Source organism: Stegodyphus dumicola, chromosome X2, assembly GCF_044657685.1.
Source record: "Stegodyphus dumicola isolate Sdum_Otavi_A_Nest chromosome X2, ASM4465768v1".
NCBI lineage: Eukaryota > Metazoa > Arthropoda > Arachnida > Araneae > Eresidae > Stegodyphus > Stegodyphus dumicola.
Window position 1 is genome coordinate 186,514,664 of NC_140781.1, and position 21,378 is coordinate 186,536,041.

Consider the following 21,378-nt stretch of genomic DNA (forward strand, 5'->3'; position numbering starts at 1 on the left):
TACCAATTTTTATTGCACCTGTATCAATTCTATTTACACAGATGGCTCACAGATAGCAACACAGTACTTGTAAGTTGATTAGATAAAAGTAGTATGTAGATTCAGAATATTTTTTTCTGTTAGAACATATTTTAAAAAGATGCAGTTTCAGTGCTTATCGCTTTTTCGTGCTTGAAGTTTGTAAAATGAGCAGTTCAAGTGAACAAGAGGATTTAAGTTGAAGAATTGGGAAGTGGTTCAGAAGGCATCCTTTTTCAGATGCTTTTGATTCTGAAAATAGTGACAACAGTAACAATCACACGCAACTTCTACCAGGACACCAAAAGAACCAAATTATGCCACATATCCCAGATATTTGCCCTCCACATTTTCAGTTGAAATTATTGCCTAAAGTTAATATTTCAAGGCATAGAGCAGGTATTTTACAATATTATGAGAATTTTATAAATGATGAAATAGTGGATTTAATTGTAAAACAGACAAATCATTATGCTGGTCAAACACGTAATGTTGGTGAAAGGAAACTGAAAGGTAGAAGAGAATGGAAACCTTATCTGCATATGAAATGCATTTGTTCTTTGTGCTTTCAGTTTTACAAGGTATTATAAAAAAACCTGAAGAAAGCATAGACTAAGAAAACATCAGTAGAAACTTTTTTTTTTCTGCAAGATTATGTCATATAATCGATACTGTGAAATAAGAAAATACTTGCATTTTGTGAACGATTCTTATGATCCAGAAAATCATCCTAACCCAAAACTCTACAAAATCTGGTCTATCTATAAGCATCTGAATAAAGTATATAAAAAAACAATTACTCCAGAAAGAGATATTACCATAGATGAAATGCTGATGTTGTACGAAGGACGTTTATCCTGGCACCAACACATACCCTTGAAAAAAGCAAAATTTGGTATCAAAACATGCATGCTAAGTGAATCTAAATCTCGTTATATATGGTCACTTAGTATATATACCGAAAAAGGTACTTTGTTTTATCTTAAATTCTGATCTCTCTCGTTACCTTCAGAATTGTTATGACTCTCATGATACCATTATTGAAACAAGGCTACTGCATCACCTTAGATAATTATTATACTTCACCAGAATTATGTGATATACTTATCAAATAGATGTGGTTGGAACTGTTAGATAAAAAAAAAAAAGATTTACCTTTAAAAAAAATAAAAACTTATGCAGCTGTATCATTTAAACATGGCAAAAATCCTCACTCTCAAATTAACCCCTTCGAGCCGGGTAGCGAAAACGCGTGCTTATCGTGGAGGCCGGCAGTGTCTTCCACGAGCGTCTCTCCAGGGCCGGGGGCTTTTTTGCTACTAAGCCTAAATCCATGAAATTTCCGAAGTATCAACGCATTGTTTAATAATGCTCTATAGAGTATTTAAACGGCTTATGCTTTATAGATATTTTTATATATATATACTTTAATTACCTTATTTCTTGTTTAAATGCATATTTTACACATTTTATTTTAATTACTCATCATTTTATGACTTTTAACATTATACATCTAAAAACTAAATATATTACTTAAAATTCTCTTTTCGTATGAAAAATTTTAAAACGGATCTACACACAGTCCTACATTACATTCCTTGAACTCGTAATAACTCATTTGCCGTTTTGGAGGATTTTTCTGGGAATGTGAACAAACGAAGCACCGTCGTCTCATTTTCTTATCAGTCTCTTCTGAACAAAGTTTTGGAAAATGTCTTTCAGTTAATCTTTCAGAATCAATGTCAGAATTTCAGAATCAATATCTGAAATATTTTGCATCATTTCTGCTATTTCATGCTCTGTTAAACATTTTCGACGCTTCGACATTGAAACGGTAAAAACAGAAAGAATTCACGTCTAACAAGATCTAATTATTTTCTAAAAACTGAACTATAAACCGAAATACTCAACGCTTTAGCGCATATAAAAATTCTACTTACAATAAACAACTACCACGTGCGAATAAAGTGCGATTTAAAGAGACGTCATAAATCACGCCATTCGGTAACATTTAGTTCCCCGTTTGTTCATATAATAAAATACACGTGTATGTGAGTCATGCTTCTCTCATTTCGAGTAGAATGTCTAATGTATATGTATCTGAAACCATATGGGCAAACAGTGCCATCTTGTAGCAGAAATTATAGTTTGAAAAACGTTCCAAGGTACTGGCACAAATACGTGACATTCGGTAGAAAACGCAACATTGCTCTGGCACGCCTGCGTGTCAGCCTGTAGATAAGTGTGTTCGTTGCTGGCACGTATACGTGACAGTTGGCGCGAAGGGGTTAAGGGACAAAAAGGAAGTGAAAATGTTGAAGAAATGACCCAAAGAAAAAAATTGCAAACAAAATCAAAAGTAGTAACTGATTACAATAAAACAATGTGAGGTGTTAATACCTTTCTAGTTATCAAAGAGCAAGAAGACGTGAGAAAAAATATTATAAAAAAATATTCTTTCATCTTTCAGACCCAGCAGTTCTCAGCACTTTTTAAGTTTATAAAAAAATAGGTGGGGGAAAAAGTCCCATCTAAAGTTTAGACTGAATTTAATCAATGAAATAATTGACAAATATCATACTTTTACCCAATTTTTCAAGACGAGGTTGTCCATCGAGTGAAGTGCCATCAAATCATTTATTTGAACGTCATTTTTTAGAAGCTATACCACCTACAGGGTAAAAAAAAAACTTCCAGAGAACATAAAGTGTGTTCATCAAATAAAAATGCAAATGCAAAACGAATTAGGAGAGAAACGAGGTATTATTGTAAAGATTGCAATGTAGGACTGTGCATACTTTCGTAGGACACATACATAGAAAAATTATTAAATTTTTGAAAAACTATTATGGCTATTATTAATATTGAATAAAAGCATCACCATTTGCAGATAATAGCGTGCATTATTTAAACATATGTGATTTCTCTCTCTCCAAAAATTTACATGTGATCTTAAAGGCCTGCATTGAAGTTTTTCTGCCTAAGCTTGGGTGTAAGGAGAAAGCCAAATATAAAATATAGCAAGTTAATAAAAAATTTCACATATTTAAAAAACTTAAATTTAAGGAAAAATATAGTGATTTATATGAATTTATTTTAAATTTCATAAACATTAATAAAAAATTTATTTTTGAATAAATTTTACAAAATTTTGCGACGAGTAAGGGGTTAAGAAAGTTATGTTTTCTTGTTTCATCAACAGATGGCACCGGTAGACTGACTTCTTTTCAGTCCTCCTTATCTTATCACCATATTCTATCTCATTCATTTGCACTTAGGCAGCTGAAAAGATTGGTTCTGTATTTAAACCATTGAAACTAGTCCTGAAAAAAATTTACAAACATTATGCTGAGCTCATTCTTGTTGTTTATCTTCTCCAATAATTGCTATTTGGCATGTTATTTAAATCTAAACAATGACATTATAAATCCACTTGATATCAGTCAGGGGGGAAAAAAAGTTATTGTAAATATAAATATATATAACTTGGTGTCTCCCAGCAAACAGTCATCTAGCACACATGGTACAAAAATAGTTTTGAAAAATGTAAATAAATGAATACAGGAAATTATTTGTAAACCACAGAACAATCAATGGGCATAACCTGATGAAATGCTATAGTGCTAACGTTACATTTATTCACCATGTACAAACTTCTTACAGTAATCAATGTTAAGAATTTGAGAACACTGAAAAGCATAGCTTTCTCTCATTTGAATTTTAGTTTACATATAGTTACATAGTTAAAGAAAAGTAGTTTAAAGCTTCATCATATATCAGAGAAAAATCTAGAACATAAACCCCTGTTGCCATTTACTGAAAAATACCTTTATTGGTCATCGATTTAGAAATAACTATATAAAGTTATTTCTAAATGGATGACCCAATAATCCAGACAATAAACCCAAGTACATGTATGTGATTTGGAGCAGCATTTCATTGCTTTTGTAGCACCCTAAGAAAAAGTATGATTTTAATTGTTTTATGATTCCTTAAAACTACAGGATATTATGCTAACTGCAGGTAGAACTTTTTTTTTCACTTTTTTAAATCATATAGTATTTAATCAAGAGGTTTAAGCTTGAATAGTAGAATTCCTTCTTCTCATCACACAAAAGGAATAGCATGTACATTGTAAATGTCTAATGCTGCATACTGCACACTAAATAATTACCTTATTTAATATTCTTGACATCTTAACTGCATAGTTTATGAATTTAACATTATCATATATATGTGCTAACATATTGCATCATATAGAGTGTTCTATATTATTCCTAGTTTCATATAACAATGATCTTCACAAACATATTATCTGTAGACAGAGAGCAGAGTCATACATTTGTATAATTATATAAAAATTTATCATACTCCATGTATATAGTTTGTAAGGTTTATTCTAAGTTTAGAACAGTTATTTTTAAGTTTACGCACCCTTTCTATCTTCAGCTTACAATTCCTTACCAGAATGAGTTTTTAGAATCGTGTTAAATGCAAACAAGGAGTAGTATTTAAGCCGAAGCTCCACTGACTTTGGAAGAGAGAATCAGAGTTTCTGAATAGTGTGTGTTTACCTTTTTGGCTACATCTCTCTAAGCTGTTAGTATGCTCAGTCATATTATGTGTCCTTGATAGCTTCACTAGATAATTTTATATTTAGAGGCCAACTAGTTTAGAGTTGTGTTAGCTTCAGCTAAATCTTAGTTAGTCATTAGTTAGTTTTTGTTTAATAAAATTTTGAGTTTAAGCCCGAGTAGAGGCTTTGCTGCATGCCCTGAGAAAGGGGCCGACTGTATACCTTTATCTTGAGCAATAAAAGACTAATTTAACCCTTCTTGAGTTTACATTTCTATTTTTGAACTTAAGCAATTATTCGCTTAGCTGTTCACTAGGTTCCTCAACACTTAACTAATAGATAAAAGGGAGGAACACTATAAGTTAAATCTCTTTAAGCCATATCCTGGACAACACACTGCTAAATTATTTGTTGCCAATATAACTTGGCTTATCCCGCCATCTCTGTTCACAATGAAAAACCTGCCTTATTATTTGGGACAGAGGAGAAGGGAACTTGCCTTTTTATTACATCATTCTTTGTAGAAGTACACTGCAAAAAACAAAAAAAAAAGTAAGAGGGACAGAACTGTTCTGTATCACCCAATCCACTGGGCTGATTGACGAAATTCAAATAGCGTTTTTCGTGAGTCAAAAGCGCGATTTAGGATATAGTATATTATATTTATATATAGCACTGTTTTTACATAGGTATTTTGACACAAAAGCGAACTTTTTCTGAAATAACATACCAATTCTTTTCAATATTTCGATTCTACAACTCAAATGATGCCAAAGTGTCAAGTTTCGTAAAAATCGAACAAGCAGTTTTTAAAAAATTAGTTCTCAAAATTTTAGCTCCTCCATGTTAATTGAATTCGGTATATATTTTGTAATACCTCTTTTTTTATTAAACTTTTTTTTATTCTTTCTTTCGCAATTCAAAATTTAGGTTCTTTCCAAACAAAATTCACCCGTTTTTTATGATTCATTTTAAAAATAACTTTTATAAATTTTTTGAAAAAAATTTTGAAACTTTACCCATAAAATTTTTACCATCATCCTAAAACAGATGTACTTCTAAGCATACCTATAAAAATTAAGCGTTTTTTATTCAAAATTTCCTAATATACATGTGAATTTACATATTAGCATGTTCTGAAATTTGGCATATTTGTTTAAAGCGATAATAACGCCAAATGTGGTTTAAGCACTTTGTCAAAATTATTTGAAAGTATGAAAGATGACTTTTTTCCCGTTGCTGTACAATGAAAAAAAGGAAAAGAAAATAGGTTGCTATAAATTAAGAAGTTTGCCAAGTTCTTGGCGCAAACTGAAAAAAATAGATCAAGACAAATTTTTAAATTTGTCCATAAATTTCCCACCAAAAATTATAAAATTTAATGTATGGGCATAATTTGAGTGGTAGAATCAAAATATGGAGGAAGAAATTGGTTTTTAATTTAAAAAAGTCCAATTTTGCATCAAAATACCTATGTTAGAAGAACGCTATATATCAATCTAATATATATCCTAAGTTGCGCTTTCGAGGCATGAAAAACGCAAGCTGAATTTCGTCCACCGACACAGTAGAACGGGAGATATAGAACTGTCCCATTTTTTTTTTCACAGTGCACATCACTTTGCCTGAGCTTTAAACTTATCTTTGTCCCAAGTGCAAGCAACTTGTGCAATAAAATGGAATGTGAAAAAGAATTAACATATCATTTAATGTAATACACACCGGCAAAAAAAGACGCTGACATGCACAAAGTTTGAAAAGCTTTTTCCATTCATCTCCTTCAGATCCATTTGGAAAATTTATGGGATGAATTTCAAAGGATAAGCGTTCCAAAATAGCTGATGGCCACTGAAGTAACTAAAAGAATAAATAGAAACCAAAATTTAATTCTATGAACTGAATTTACATTGTGAATGAAAATTTAAAAAAATACATATTCATAATTAAAAAAATAAATATAATTTATAAAATAGTAAATATGTCCTGATATATTTCTCTGGATCATACATCCATTTAAGAAACTTATGAACAACAGGTTAGAGGATAATACAGAGCTAACAACAAAAATAACTTTTTTAAGAAGTGTAGTATGAAGTATACTGATGCAATGTTGTATTTGCTATAGGCATATTGTCTTAGTAACGTTTGTGAATTTGCAAATACTGATATCAGTTTATCCTGCTTGAGTACTGCTGATAGAATACATGAATGGGTTGAATGAGACAGAATTTTGAAAATTTCACTCAAAATTTGACATGCTATGCCTCATCAATACACACTTTGATTATTTATAAATTTGTGGAAGACTCTTGTAAAAAGGATTAAGTATACAATATCAGCTCATAAAAAAAGATCATTAGTTCTGCTACTTTTTTTAGCCACCTCTGTGTTTCGAGAAATGGTTACACATTTTCTCTCTTCAAACTCTTAATATATTATCTTAAGTGAAGGTAATGAAAATCTGACTATTCCTTGTGTCAGCAATTTTGAAAAGTTAATGAAAATGCTTAGCAGTTACCTCAGTTGTACACATTTACATGCATTTTAACAGCACAGATTTTAAAGTCGCTACAGGTATAGTCAGGCACCCACATAAAGGGATTGTGATGTTTGATATGCAATTTCTAGTTTTCAAATCTCAGAGTAAGGTATATAATTTTATGAAAACAATTTCAGCAATGTTGATAAGAAAGATCTTTGATAAATATAACATCAAAATTTTTGCATAATTTTTCAAAAGTATAATTTCCAGCCAGCCAAAAAAAATCACATTTTAATAAATTTACAAAAACTTCCATACATCTGCATGCAAAACATGAGATTTTAGAGAATAAATTTACTTGCTTAGATTACTTCTAACTTTTTGGATAAAAAGTAAATATTTAAAGAAAAATTTTAATAAATTTAAGGAGAAAAAATGTTTACCTTAGTCATTGGTTTCGTTCTGGATAAAACACACTAGGTAGGCACTATTCGTAGGCAATCTCCAAGAAATTATTAGTTGAAAATAACTCATGAATTTTCCACTTAATTTTCATGGATTGGTGAGCAAATCAAATATTGCAGCATATTTTAAAAAGGATAAGAGATTAGAGCAGTACATTTGATTGTAATAGCTTGAAGTGGAAAACAGAAAGAGTTTCAAGAACAGTAGTTTCAAAATGTCAATTTTATTTATGCAAACTAAAATTTTAAATAAACTTTTGCTTTATTATTTTTTGTAATATTAGTAACAGAATAATAGAATTTTAAACTTTTTATCTAAATTAAACTAAAAAATAACACTTTTGATTTCAGTTTCTAAAGTGTTCAATGTTTTACTGCTTTAATTTACCATAGCTATCTTACACATTTTCTCTCTCCCATTTTGTGCACATGTGCATGTAAATAACATACCATTTTACAGCATTAATAGTAAAGTTGCAAATGCATCCTTTTGAGTTTTAAACCAAAGGTATACAATGCATTAATTGTATTTATAATTTTCATACATTTGTCTTTAAGACTTCAGAGTTAAATTTGAAATTCCTTTTCCAACATATTGGTAATTTTTAAAATTATTTAGATAAATAATAATTAAATACTATATAAAAATGATTTAAAACATATTATAGACAGACGTTTTTTGATTATGTACCCAACTCTGAAAAAAATTCACAAGGCAACATACTATGTCACCAAGATAGGAAACCCATAATGTCATGAAAATGTATTTATGTGGTAACCCAGGTATAAGTGCATGCAGCATATGAATGTAGATTTCAGTTTTCCAAATTTGGCAGTCATTTTTATAATTAGCTTTACTTAGCTTATTACATTTGAATTAGCTTATTACATTTGAATACTCCCCCCTCTTGTAAGGAATTGTAATTGGACTCTAAGAGTTTGGTGACTGATGAAAAAGGAATCATTACATTTCTTCAGAAATATATTTTGTTCAATAACACAGAATGCAAAGTTTTGCATTCCAGAAAGTTATACTTCAGAAATTCTAAAATCTGTTCTCCGATTTTTTTTTAAGTGAAAACAGACTGCTGTGTATACGAGAAAAAAAAAAAGCATGTACAATGTCAAATTTTAGCAGTTATCTGATTTTTTAAAGTTTTATAATGGATGTTTCCTGCATATTTAATTCTATTAATGGTTGCTGTTTTATGCAATTCTTAGTGTACTGGCATTTTTGAAAATGACTTGTTTTTTGCATTTTAGGTTGGGAAATAATTAGTCATCAATGACCGTCAACTTTTCAGGAGGATTGAGCGTACAACTAGAAAGTATCAAAAGAAATTCTCAAAACATACGTCACAACAACAAATGACCATAAAATGAATGCTGGCTGAAATTTTTAACTTCTAATGACTTCTTGAAAATTTTTCCCAGTCATACCATAAAGTAAATTGTTATAGCAATAATTTGTAAATCATAGTTATAGCAAAAATTCATGAATCAAAGAATGCCAATTTAAAGTACTATTAACAAAATATAGCAAAATATTGTCTGAGGCAGAAAAATGGAAAATGAATACCGTATTTGACAGCATATAACACACACCCTTATTTAGAAGGCCACACACAAGGAAAAATGTTTCAATAGTCCGCGCGACAACTTAAAATGTGGTTTCTTTTAGTTCTCATGTTCCGTAAAAGCCAAATAAACAATCATTGAATGCAATTACCAAACATACTTTTACTAAGGAAAATTAACAAACGGCACGCTATTTTGAACATGATATGTAAATTTCAATAATGAATAAATGAATGAACGGCAAGCAATCAAACATAATACAAAATAAAGCAGAAACAACAAAAAACACAGATTCAAGGAAAACATTGCCTATCATGAAATTAGACATTAATCACTTTAAAACCATAAAAATCCTTTTCACTATCATCATCATCGAAAATTAGAATATCGTCATCACTACTGTTTCCGCCCTCGCTAGTATCACCTTCAAATAATGCGTTGTCTTCTGTTCCGTCAAGAGCATTACTGATTCCGCACTTTTTAAAGAACATAACAATTACTTCAGCCTTTACGTTCTCCCAAGATATTTTTACCCGCTCGCACACTTGTGAAATAGAGGGCCGCTTCATCCTACCTGAGGGTGTGATGTGGCTCTCCTATCCACTTGTTCCATCGTTCTCGCACTTTTTCCTTAAATGGCTTATTCACCGATACATCTAAAGGCTGCAATTGGCTAGTCAGTCCACCAGGAATGACAGCTATCTGGGTTTTTAATTCTCTTGCCTTATACTTTATGGTTTCAGTTCTATGGGCGCTAAACTGATCCAAAACCAAAAGAGAGGGATTTCTTAAGAGTCCACCAGGTCGCCTCGCCCATACGTTCTGTAACCACAGTTTCATTCAAGCTTCATCCATCTAGCCTTTTGGATGAACATGAACAATTACACCCGTTGGAAGTTTTTCTTTTGAATATGAAAAACGGCGGTAGTTTTGTGCCATCAGCACAACATGTTAGAACTACCGTATATCGGGTTTTTTCATGACCTGTGGTTTTTATGGTTATTGATTTAGACCCTTTAATTATTGGATGGTACATCAAATGTGAATGGAATTTCATCCATATTTCCTATTTGACCTAGCTCAAAAGAAGTTTTCTTGTGTGCATTTATAACAAACCTATGAAATGCTAGTTTTTTTTCTTCATAATCTGCTGGCATTTTCTGTGCAATAGTTGTTTTTGTGCGCATTGATAAGCCTTGCCTTTTCATGAACCTGTAGCACCAGCCCTCAGACCCTGAAAAGTTCTGATTCCCATGTTTTTCTGAAAATCCTTTGGCCTCATTGATTATCATTTTGGTTGAAACATTTACCCCAGATTTCCTCTTATCTATCACCCACATTTTTACGGCATTTTCAAGTTCAGGCCAAGATGGAGCTGGGCATTGAAGGTTATGTTTTTGTTTTTTAGCAGTCTTCAGTTGATCTTCTTGCAGTCGCCAAGTACGTATCATTTTTTTAGTAGGTGATGGACCGAAATGCTTTGCTGCTCTGTTTCCATGCACTTTGGCGTAGTTTAACACTTCTAGTTTATACTGAATTGTATAGCTTAATCTCTTGTTTCGTGTAGTCATAATTTCCAGGGTATTTTTTTAAAACAAATAGTTTTAAGCACCGATACCGACACGTGTGTCGGCTGAGTCAAAGAAAGTCTATGTAAAGAAGGAAAGATTCCACAGACGTAATGTGACTGTCGAACCTGTTCAAACTTCGACATCAGCTTCGAGCTTTGGTGCTTTTGCTGAATATTTCGTGCATGCGCAAAATAATTATGACAGATGTAGAAAAAGTTATGTGGGTCTAAACCTTTATTCAGGCTAAAAACAGCATTCAGTATTGAAAGTTAACCTGTGTCATTCACGTATAAGACGCAGGTAACTTTTTTGAGACCAAATTTAGGGAAAAAAGTGCGTCTTATATGCCGTCAAATACGGTATGTGCATGTTAGCCAGTCTCTTACAGTTTCTTTACATTTTACTTATGACATATTGTAATAAGAATGAAATATCAACTATAAGTTTATTTAGGACACATAACCAATAAATACTCAAAATTATGTGAGCATTTGTAAATGTCTTTATAAAATTAAGCTTCACAATAGCTATTTGTTAAAAATCAGACATATAAAATATTAAATCTTCTCATTACTTATGTATTACCTAGCTGACTGTGAAACTGTGGCCAAACAGCATGATTTAGCAAACTATGGATAAGCATGACACATCTTCACTTTTGTTTGACACAACAATATAGTTATGTTTAATGTAATGCTTCTGCCTGATTGATTCTCAATAAGCCACCTTTTGTCTGCAGAGACTAGGATACAAATTAACTGTTATTGCTGAATTTTTCAGGCATTTTGAAACAAGAGGGGGGAGGATTAAAATTTGCAAACTGCATTCTACAGAACAAGCAGCGGATTATTTTCAGAGCTTAACAATCTGGCTACTCGTCCGGCGATTTCCACGGCAACTCAAATGTAGCAAAATTTGATCATTCCGCAATTTTTGCGGGCATGTGTTTTTCTTCCTTTATTGAGGAGCACATCCCACCTTTTCAACAGTGAAATAAATTATATACAGTATTAGATGTTTAATTTAGGTTATGACCAACAGATGTTAGTCGTCGACTAAATTGCAGCAATCTGATTTTTCTGACAGCTTAGTTTCTCGTTATAAAAATCTATATAAAAAGTATTTTCTAGAAAGAATATTTCAGTTCTCTACTATATATAAATTTAAAATATGGAAAAAAAATTGAAGCGATTTCAGTGCATAAATTGAGCAGTTGGAAATTTAAGAATCCAACCATAAAAAAAAAAAAAAAAAAAAAAAAAAAAACTGCTTTAATGGACATAATACGGTCACCTGAACATGGGCAAAAAGAGAAGGGGAGGAAACATGTCTTAAAAAAATTTGAAAGAATGTCCAAGATTGAATTCTTTTTAACAACCATATTAGACTGGACTGTTATTAACAACTAGCAAGCACATTGTAAAATTGAACTTATAATACTAGTTTGGTGGAAGTTCGAGATTCCAAACATGAAATTCAGTGAATCAACATTAGTAAATCCATAAACCAACACTTTTGCACAAATTTAAAGAACACAAAAAACTTCATACTCAGTTTGGTACAGAACATGCACAGTAGTTCCTTAGATCTAACTTTTGTAATGACCCACAGTCTTGAACCAACACTTCTTGCAAAGCCGGAAAGTATTCTGACTGCAGCAGTGTGGCACAAAATAAACTTTTAGCTTGCTGAAAACAGGGTTGCCACTGAAACAGGAGAATGAAATTCTCTGACTTTTCCAGGTGTATCTTAAGCAAATTCCAGTCTATCCACGTAGTGCGATGGCTTTGCCGAGAGGTAAATTAATTATGGTACAACTTGAAAATACAAAAATTCACCAATTACATATGACTTACATCTATATAATCCTCAAAGCATTACTATTATAACTACTATAAGAGTTGTTCTCTCCACTGAAGGCTGAGATTAGAATCTGCCCAATCTAGACTAAAAAAAAGTCTCTTTTTGCATACATTTTGCAGGTAAACAAAAAATAAAAATATCTTCAATGATATTTTAAAATAAATTCAGGTATTTTACATTTATTTAGCAGTATACACAAGCAAAAAATAAGTGCATTAAATTTTGTGGTAGTATATCATTATTCTGCTAGAATTACAGTGAAACCTGGAGATACGAGGAAAGTATGAGCGAAACATTTGTCTCTAAATAACAGCATTGACACGAGTAACGAACAATGAGCCACGCTGTTGGTATGCATGGAACCATTTTTTGATTTGTCTTGACCAGGGAAATCCCCTCGTCAGATCACTTGGTGTTCTTTGATCTACGTGTTTGTGCGATTGTGATTCAATTGTTCATTATATTTAACTTGAAAATAATTATTTCACGATGCCTCCCAAGAAGACTGTTGCCTCAAATGGTGCTGCAAAGAAAAATAAGGAAGCTATGGCTGTTGAAACTAAGAAAGAAATCATAGATAAACAAGTGTGGTGTAAGTGTGACAGAACTGGTGAAGACTTATAACCTTTCGACACTGACGATTTGCAGTGTTCTGGAGAAGCAGAAAGAAATTATGAAACCTGATGTAGCCAAAGGAGTTACCGTTACTTCCAGGCACCATCCAACACTCCTAGAAGATGCTGAGAAGCTGTTGTTGTGTGGATTAACGAGAAGCAGTTAAAAGGTTGGTGTCAGAAGCTATTATAAAGGTACACTATGCTTATATTATTTACCAGTGTTATTTATTAGAAAAAGTGATTTTTATGTTGATATTTTTGGGGGTGCGGAACAGATTAACTGGATTTCCAGTATTTTCAGTGGAAAAGTTTGTTTCTAGGTACGAGAAATTCACTATACGAGCTCAATGCTAGAACTCGTATCTCAAGGTTCCACTGTAGTTTCAGGAATATGCCAGAGAAAATTGCCTGAAATCTGAAAGTATTATTAACTAATAACAAATAAATTTAGAGGAAAGAAGCCACATTAAATGAAAGTTAATTACTTAAAAATTGAATTACAATAATAAATGATATATTGGCGAATATAGTTATATTAAATGGTTAGCCTTGATGACTGATTACTATTTTTTATTTTACTGCAAAATGACAAATAAGGCATTTATTAAAAAGGGAAAAAAAGGTTTAAAAATTTTGCAGTAAAATCTTAGTATATGCTATAACTTGGCATGATTTTGAAAACTGTCGCCAAAATTAAAATAACTCGTTTACTGCTTATCATAATGTCGCAAAATCGTGTGTGTACTGTACACTAGGATTAAACTTATTTTGTTTTACATGAGAATGAAAAGGTATTTCCTTTAGTTCAACATGCACTGAACATGCACATGCGAATCTCTCGATTTTCGAGGTTACTGAAAACTAAAGTAACTGAAAACTGGATTTGCCTTTCTAAAAGACAATTTGATTAGAGCTGCGAAAATTGGCTCAACACCAGCTGGCTGAATGACACTTGCACAATACATAGTTTCCCAAGAAAGTGATTGCTTCCAACATTGGCGTATAACTCTTTTTTGGGATCGCCACATGAAAATCCCCGACTTCTCCAGATTTTGACTAAAATTTTTAAATTCCCTGACTTTTTGGGTCAATTTTCGAATTCCCCGACTTTTTCCAATTTTCCAGGTAGCAAGGCAACCCTGGAACTGGTGCAAGTGGTGCTGTAATCATAACACTACTTAACATTCATAAAATAATTTTAAAACAAATGTTCATAGAAACAACAAAAGCTTAACAGGCTACCTGAAACATATGTTAAACAGCAGCAATAAGAAAAAGTAAAAAGCTTTAAAGTCTAACTATGATGTTGAACTGGAATCAAAAAGTATTGTACATTGTTTCTATTGTTATCAGCAAGCAGAGGCAGGTTAAGCCAGTTAGGAGTCCCTGATTGTAAAATTCATGGAGTCCCTAAGAAAGTGTTTATGTACTTCTATGCTTGAAAAATGCTAAAGTGTAAAAAATATACTATACATATAACTATTTAAAATTAGTAACATTGTAACAAAATTATGACTTAAATAGTTTTATAAGGGCAGTTTGTAAACTAACCTCTGTTTCGCTGTAAATAAAAAATCCACAAAGACTCAACCAATTTTTTATTTACATTTGAAAAGTAAACCTATCCTCTATTTTTCAACATAGTCACCATTGTATATTCAAGCACTTGTCACAGTGTTTTATCAACTTAGCAATCCTTTCTGCATAAAATTCAGCAACATGTAACTTCAACGAACTTGTCAGAGCGGTCTGAAGTTCCTCATCATCAGCGAGGTGCTGTGTCCTAAGCTGCTTCTTCACTGCAGGGAACAGAATGTGATCATAAAGAGCCAAGTCTGGGCTGCAGGGGGGGTTGTTGAAACATATCCCATTTGAATTGGCACAAAAGATCCTGTGTTCGCCAAGCACTATGAATGTGAACTTTATCATGCAGGAACGCAACTCCAGATGTCAGCAGGGCGCAATGTTTGTTCTGGATGGCTCTTTTCAGTTTTCTCAAAGTGTTACAATACACTTCAGCCCCATGCCACTGACCATTGTTTTGTCTCTGCATTCAAAAGCACTACCTAAATCTCATGGCCACTCACTATTCTGTTTAAAATTCCACCCCCTTCCAGGTGCTACTGGGTAAAAAAAGTCTTCAGATAGTGACCATTTGATTGGTTTTGTGGATCTCTATGAGAATTTTCGATATCCATCAAGGACAGACCTTCTAGCAGCCTAATTTTCCCAATGATTACCTTGTATAAAACAGACCAAGAAATGTTCAGAAATTGTGAAAGTTTCAAGATTGTGAATCGACGAATCTGATGGATTTTGTCGTAAATTCGATGAGATCTTCCCTCAGTGCAGACAGCCTCCCATTCCTTGAGTCATTGTGAATGTTTGTTCTTTCTTCTTTGAAAAATCTCTCTCCACTGATGCATTACACCTTCACTCATAATGTGTGGGCCATGTACAGCACACAATTCAAGATAAATGTCTGCCGCTGTCGATTTTTTTGCCCAACAAAACCATATTACTCTTCCATCTCACTACTTGCAGGATTTTCAATAGCAATGCACATTTTGTGACACTATAACCAACACACGCACAGCAGTACGGCATTTTCACTAGCACAGATTGCTTCATGTAACAATGGTTGCGCTCCACCCACTACTACTGGTGCTATGCCACAACACAGGTTAGTTTCCAAATTGCCCTTTTATTTCTAAATATTCTCGTATTATTTACTCTGCATATGAAGACTAAAGTAGATAAAAAAATTAAAATTACATAAAAAATTAAATATTTTTGTGGAAAGAAAAGTAAAAGATGAAATTGCCAAAATGTTTCATGGAATATTTTTTAATTAAAATAATTGAGTATTATTATATGACCATAAAGTAAAACAGTTTCATAACTTTTTCCTTGACTTGTTGCTAAAAACATTCATTAGTTATTTTTGAAACATGAATGTTATTCAGCAATTCTTGGTCCATATATAATAGAGCTATGTAATTTAGCTTTCTTCTGACATCGTTAAGCAGAGAGCCTCAAGTGCTTTGCCATTTAATTAAATAAACCAATTTTCTAACACCATACGTCTTAAATAGTTTTTTTACCCTTTTTAAGGTACAGAACAATCTTTATGTGAATTCCAGGCAAATTGGAATAGTCAATAAAGTGTTTGAAATAATTTCTACATTAGGGAAAAATTGATGACATTCTCTTGCAGCATGATATAAAAATGTGGCAGAAATAACAGTTTTCATTTTCTATCCAAAACTATATATAATTCCAATTCAAAATGTGTATCTGTATCATTTTTATAAAACTCTCACATTTTTCTAGGCAGACAATTTTGTCTAAATTCAACATTTTAAACTAACAGACATTTTAAAATTTTCTATATTTGTGAAGTTGAACCTCTGCCTGATTATTATCTTTATTTTGATATAATTTAGTAAATGCAACAGCTGAGTTTTTACATCTACGCTTTCGAGTTTGTTCTACAGTTTTACTTTTCGTTTTAAGTAATGAGAATAATGACTTTTGAGATGTTTTTCATGAGTATTTAAGAACTGATGAGTATTATTTTATGCCATTTATGTTCTGAGTATTGCTTTGAGGTGTCAAAGCTAAAACTAACATTTAATTAGACTTGTAAATAGAATTGTAATATTAAACTGTTTGTGTTGTGACGAGATGTCTTTCATTGGATAATTGATTGTATACTCGTTTTCCATCATAATTCTTTTGATATCGAAGGTAAAACGGGACATCTGGCGTCCGAACAGGGACAAAGGCTGCATTTTTAAGAGTGAGTGAAAAAATATTTTTATATTTTCTTTTATTCTTTGTGCATTATGGAAATTGTTTTGAAAGATAGAAAGCAACTTAGAAGGTTGTTTACTCGAGAATGTAATGCTTTTGATGAGGAAGAAACCAAATTAAATCATGCTGATAAAATTAATAAATTAAAGCTAATTGAAGAGAAAGCTGTACTTACGTATTAACGCAACTAGGACAAAATTCGCATAAATCGCCAAATTTGGCGACCCTACTTATGGCAACCCTACGTGTTATACGTAGTTTTTTGTAAAGAAATTATTTTTCTTACTGGTTAGATTAAATGCCCTGAAATACTTTAACTATGGGTATTTGGGATCTGCCTGCGAGTGAAAAAGATGCTGTTGAATTGTTGCAGGGATATGGAATTATACCAAACGAACGTACTTGTAAAAATCATCTTGACTCATACTGTCATCATCTTGACTCATACCTTATCGAATTTATATGGCGCCAGGCTCAAGCTGTTAATGGCGAAGACAGTTTTCAATCAGTGCTAAAAGCAATAGCCAAAAGATTTCCACCGAAAAAATAATTCTGCAACTTATTCAAATTCGAAAGCGGAAGGGTTTAATTGCTATTTTATATTTTAAAACAAAATAATATAAAAAACTGTATTAAAAATTATCTGTAATTAATAAATATACATTTTCTTTCCATTCATACTTTTTTACTCAAACTTACAAATCGCGCAAACCTGGTTGCGATAATATGTAAGTACCAAGAAAGCTTTATTAATGATAGCATGTGAAGAGAAATATAAACATTTGTTGTATTCTAAAAATACTTCCGATACTGAAATAGAGAAAGCAGTAGATGAGTTAGAAATGTATATTGATCGATGGAGATCTTTAAAACAGAAGCTAGAAACACTAGTGAGTGAACAATTGTCTTCTAAAAATGAAAATTTGAACATTGTTTTCCAGCCGAACACTTTATTACGTTACCCAAAAATAAAATTACCTACTTTTGACAGTAGTGTACGAAATTGGCTATACTTTTGGGGTCAGTTTCATAAAATTGATGAGGACATTAATATCGATTTTCACGATAAATTTTTGTATTTATCTCAAGCAATGGAAAAAGGCAGTCCTGCTGAAGAATTAATTAAGAGCTATCCCCCAGGGGGTAATAGTTACGAAAAAGCTTTAAAACAGCTGAAAATGCATTTTGGCAGAGAGGAACTATTGATTCAGGTATATGTCAGAGACTTATTAGTATTAGTTCTTCAAAAACATAACACTTCTAAAAATTCATTAAGAAAATTGTTCGATCAACTTGAGAGTAAACTGCGATCACTTGAATTATTAGGTGTTACTAGGGAAAAATATGCTGCAATGCTTTTTCCACTAGTTGAATCATCATTACCCGAAGAAACTCGTTGCTTGGCAGCGCTATAGATCTGCTCCTCGTAGAATTCGAGAAGTGAATTTAGATGATTCAGACGAAAGTAAAACTATAATTGAGAAAAGTAATTCAGAATGCATTTTAGAATTTTTACAAGCCGAAGTCGACGCTGAAGAACGCATTTTTTTAGCCTCTCAAAGTTTCAACACATCGAAACCAAAAGCAGAAGTAAAACATAATCTTTCCTACGAGAAAAAGGTAATAGAGAACAAATGTAAGAGTAGAAAGTTTTCAAATATACCTAGTGCAACAGAGCTTCTAACTTCATCTCAAGTATCAAAACAGTGTATATTCTGTTCTAATTCACATTTTTCTGGAGACTGTCTAAAAGTAAGAAAAATACCTTTAAGGCAGAGGGAGTCACTGGTTCAACAATCTCACAAGTGTTTTTTATGTTTGAAATCTGGACATTCAGTAAAGGATTGTAACTTGAAAGCTGGTTGCTTGTGTTGTGGTAAAAAAACACCATATTCTTCTGTGTAGAAAGATGCACCAAATAACTATGTCAAAAAACAAAGAATCACCTGAAGTTGAAAAGAAAACTGAGATTAGTGCTGAAGTGGATCAAGCTCTTTCCAATTTATCTTCTACTCCTGACGTAATGCTTCAAACATTCAAAGTTATAATTAGAAGTAATGGGAAAAACGCGTCGCAAGAGCTATTATCGATACTGCTTCACAGCGATCATATTTATTAAGAAGTACAGCTAAAGAAATGAACTATGAACCTCAGAGTTGTGAATATTTACAACACTCTTTATTTGGAGGGAAGGACTCAGGGATATGCAAGCATGATGTATGCACTTTATATTTATCGAGTGTGCATGGGAATTATAATTGCAACTTTAAAGTTCTTAGTCAACAAATTATTTGTAAGTCAGTGCCACCTACTGTCAAGAAGCTTTGTCTGAAAAAGTTAGCAGCCTGTAATATAAATATTGTGGACGATTGTCAAAATCCTATTGAGATTCTTATTGTGGCTGATGTAGCTGGAAAACTCATGACAGGTGGTGCCTTGTGGTCTCGTAGCTATTGAGACCAAATTTGGATGGTCAGTTATGGGACGAATGCCGAATACCTTAAAAAGTGAGTTTTCATTATCGTTCTTAGTTACATCCTTGTTATCTACTGTGGAGACCATAACAGATCTATGGACTTTGGACACAATTGGGATCACTGACCCATCAGTCAAGAAAAACCAGACTGAACTGCAAGAAGCTGCTCGGTTACATTTTCTAAATACAGTTCGTATAGTCGATGATTGTTTCGAGGTTGATTTGCCTTGGTTGGAATATCATCCACAACTAACAGACTATTTTGACTTAGCCGAGAGAAGACTGAACAAAACTGTTAAGCGTCTTAAAATCGAGTCCAATTATGAAGCTTATGGAGATGTTTTCAAGGAATGGCTAGAAGAGGGAGTAATTGAAGAGGCTGATAAAAATTATCAAGGGCAAGTTCTTTACCTTCCTCATTGAGAAGTTATCAAAGAGAATAGCACTACAAAACTCCGACTGGTATTTGATGCTTCGGCCAAAGTAAAGGGATTTCCTAGTCTTAATGACTGCTTAGAAAAAGGCCCAAATCAAATAGAACAGCTTCCGAGTATTTTAACACACTTTCGAAAAGAAGAGATTGGTGTTATTGCTGATATACGAAGAGCCTTTCTTCAAATAAGTGTTTCACCTACTGATAGAGACTTTTTGCGGTTCTTATGGCTTGATAGTGATGGTCAACTGAAAGTGTACAGGCACTGCCGTGTAGTTTTTGGTGTAGCAAGTAGCCCTTTTCTTCTAAACTCTACTATTCAGCTTCACCTACAAACTGTTTTAGAGAAAATAGAAACCAATGAATCCTTATATACGAAAGGTGTCATTCAAAAACTTATGCATAGCTTTTATGTTGACAATTGTGTTAGTTGTGTTAAAAATGAAGAACTCAATCATTTTATTAGTGTATCAACTGAGGTAATGGCTGAGAGAAAATTTGAGCTTAGAGGGTGGGAGTTCAATGATATTAATGCTGATGCTTCTGCTGATACAAATGTGCTCAGTTTAATATGGAATAAAAAATCTGACACTCTAAGAATAAAGTATAAAAGAGTTATGTTTTGAAAAAGTGACTAAGCGCTTAATCTTATCTACAGCTCATAGATTGTTTGATCCTCTTGGTACATGTTGTCCTGTTATCCTTATCCTTAAGTTATTGCTTCAAGAAACTTGGAAGCAGAATATAACATGGGATGAAGAAGTTGATACCTGTATGAGAACTACATTTTTAAAATGGTTGAAAGATATTGACTATCTGAAAAAGATCCATTTTCCAAGATATTTTGGTTCAAGGAGTACGAGTGAAAATACTTCAGTACATATTTTCTGTGATACCAGTAAGCATGCTTATGCCGTGGCTGCTTTCATTCGTATAAAAGCTTTTGATTCTACTAAAGTACAACTGATACAAGCCAGGAGTAGAGTTACACCAACTGGAAAAGAAGAAACTACTATCGTGAGATTGGAATTACTTGCAGCTACTATAGCATCTCGCCTTTCGTCCTTAATTTTGTCTGAGATACAGAGTGAAGAAGTTTACTTCTGGACTGATTCTTCTACTGTTTTAGCCTGGATAACGAGAGAAGACGCCTGGAGTGTATTTGTCCAGAATAGGGTGAAGGAAATAAGAAGACTAACAAATAAAGATTCTTGGAGACATATTCCTGGTTGCATGAATCCAGCTGATCTTCTGAGTAGAGGTTGTTCAGCTCTCTCCTTATTGAAATCTCAGTGGTGGTTAGGTCCAAGTTAGCTTTACTTGCCTGAAGAAGATTGGCCTAAAGGTGACTTAAATTTAGATAAGACTGAGATTGTTAGAGGAAAGAAAAAGAGCATAGTTTCTTCTGTAACAAAATGTTTAGTTTCTGCATGCTTGGTTACCAAGAGAGACTGTATTACAGATATTTTTCCCAATACAAAAGG

At 32.7% G+C, this 21,378-nt stretch overlaps 1 protein-coding gene across 2 annotated transcripts in view; it reads right to left on the reverse strand.

Moving 5' to 3' along the window:
* LOC118188725 (glucoside xylosyltransferase 1-like) overlaps positions 1-21,378 on the reverse strand; it is a 99,482-nt gene that overhangs the window by 60,890 nt on the left and 17,214 nt on the right. For both annotated transcript variants that reach the window (XM_085810048.1, XM_085810047.1), the window contains exon 3: positions 6,317-6,451. In XM_085810048.1, the coding sequence (XP_085666174.1) occupies positions 6,317-6,451 (135 nt within the window). The remainder of the gene's footprint in view (positions 1-6,316; positions 6,452-21,378) is intronic.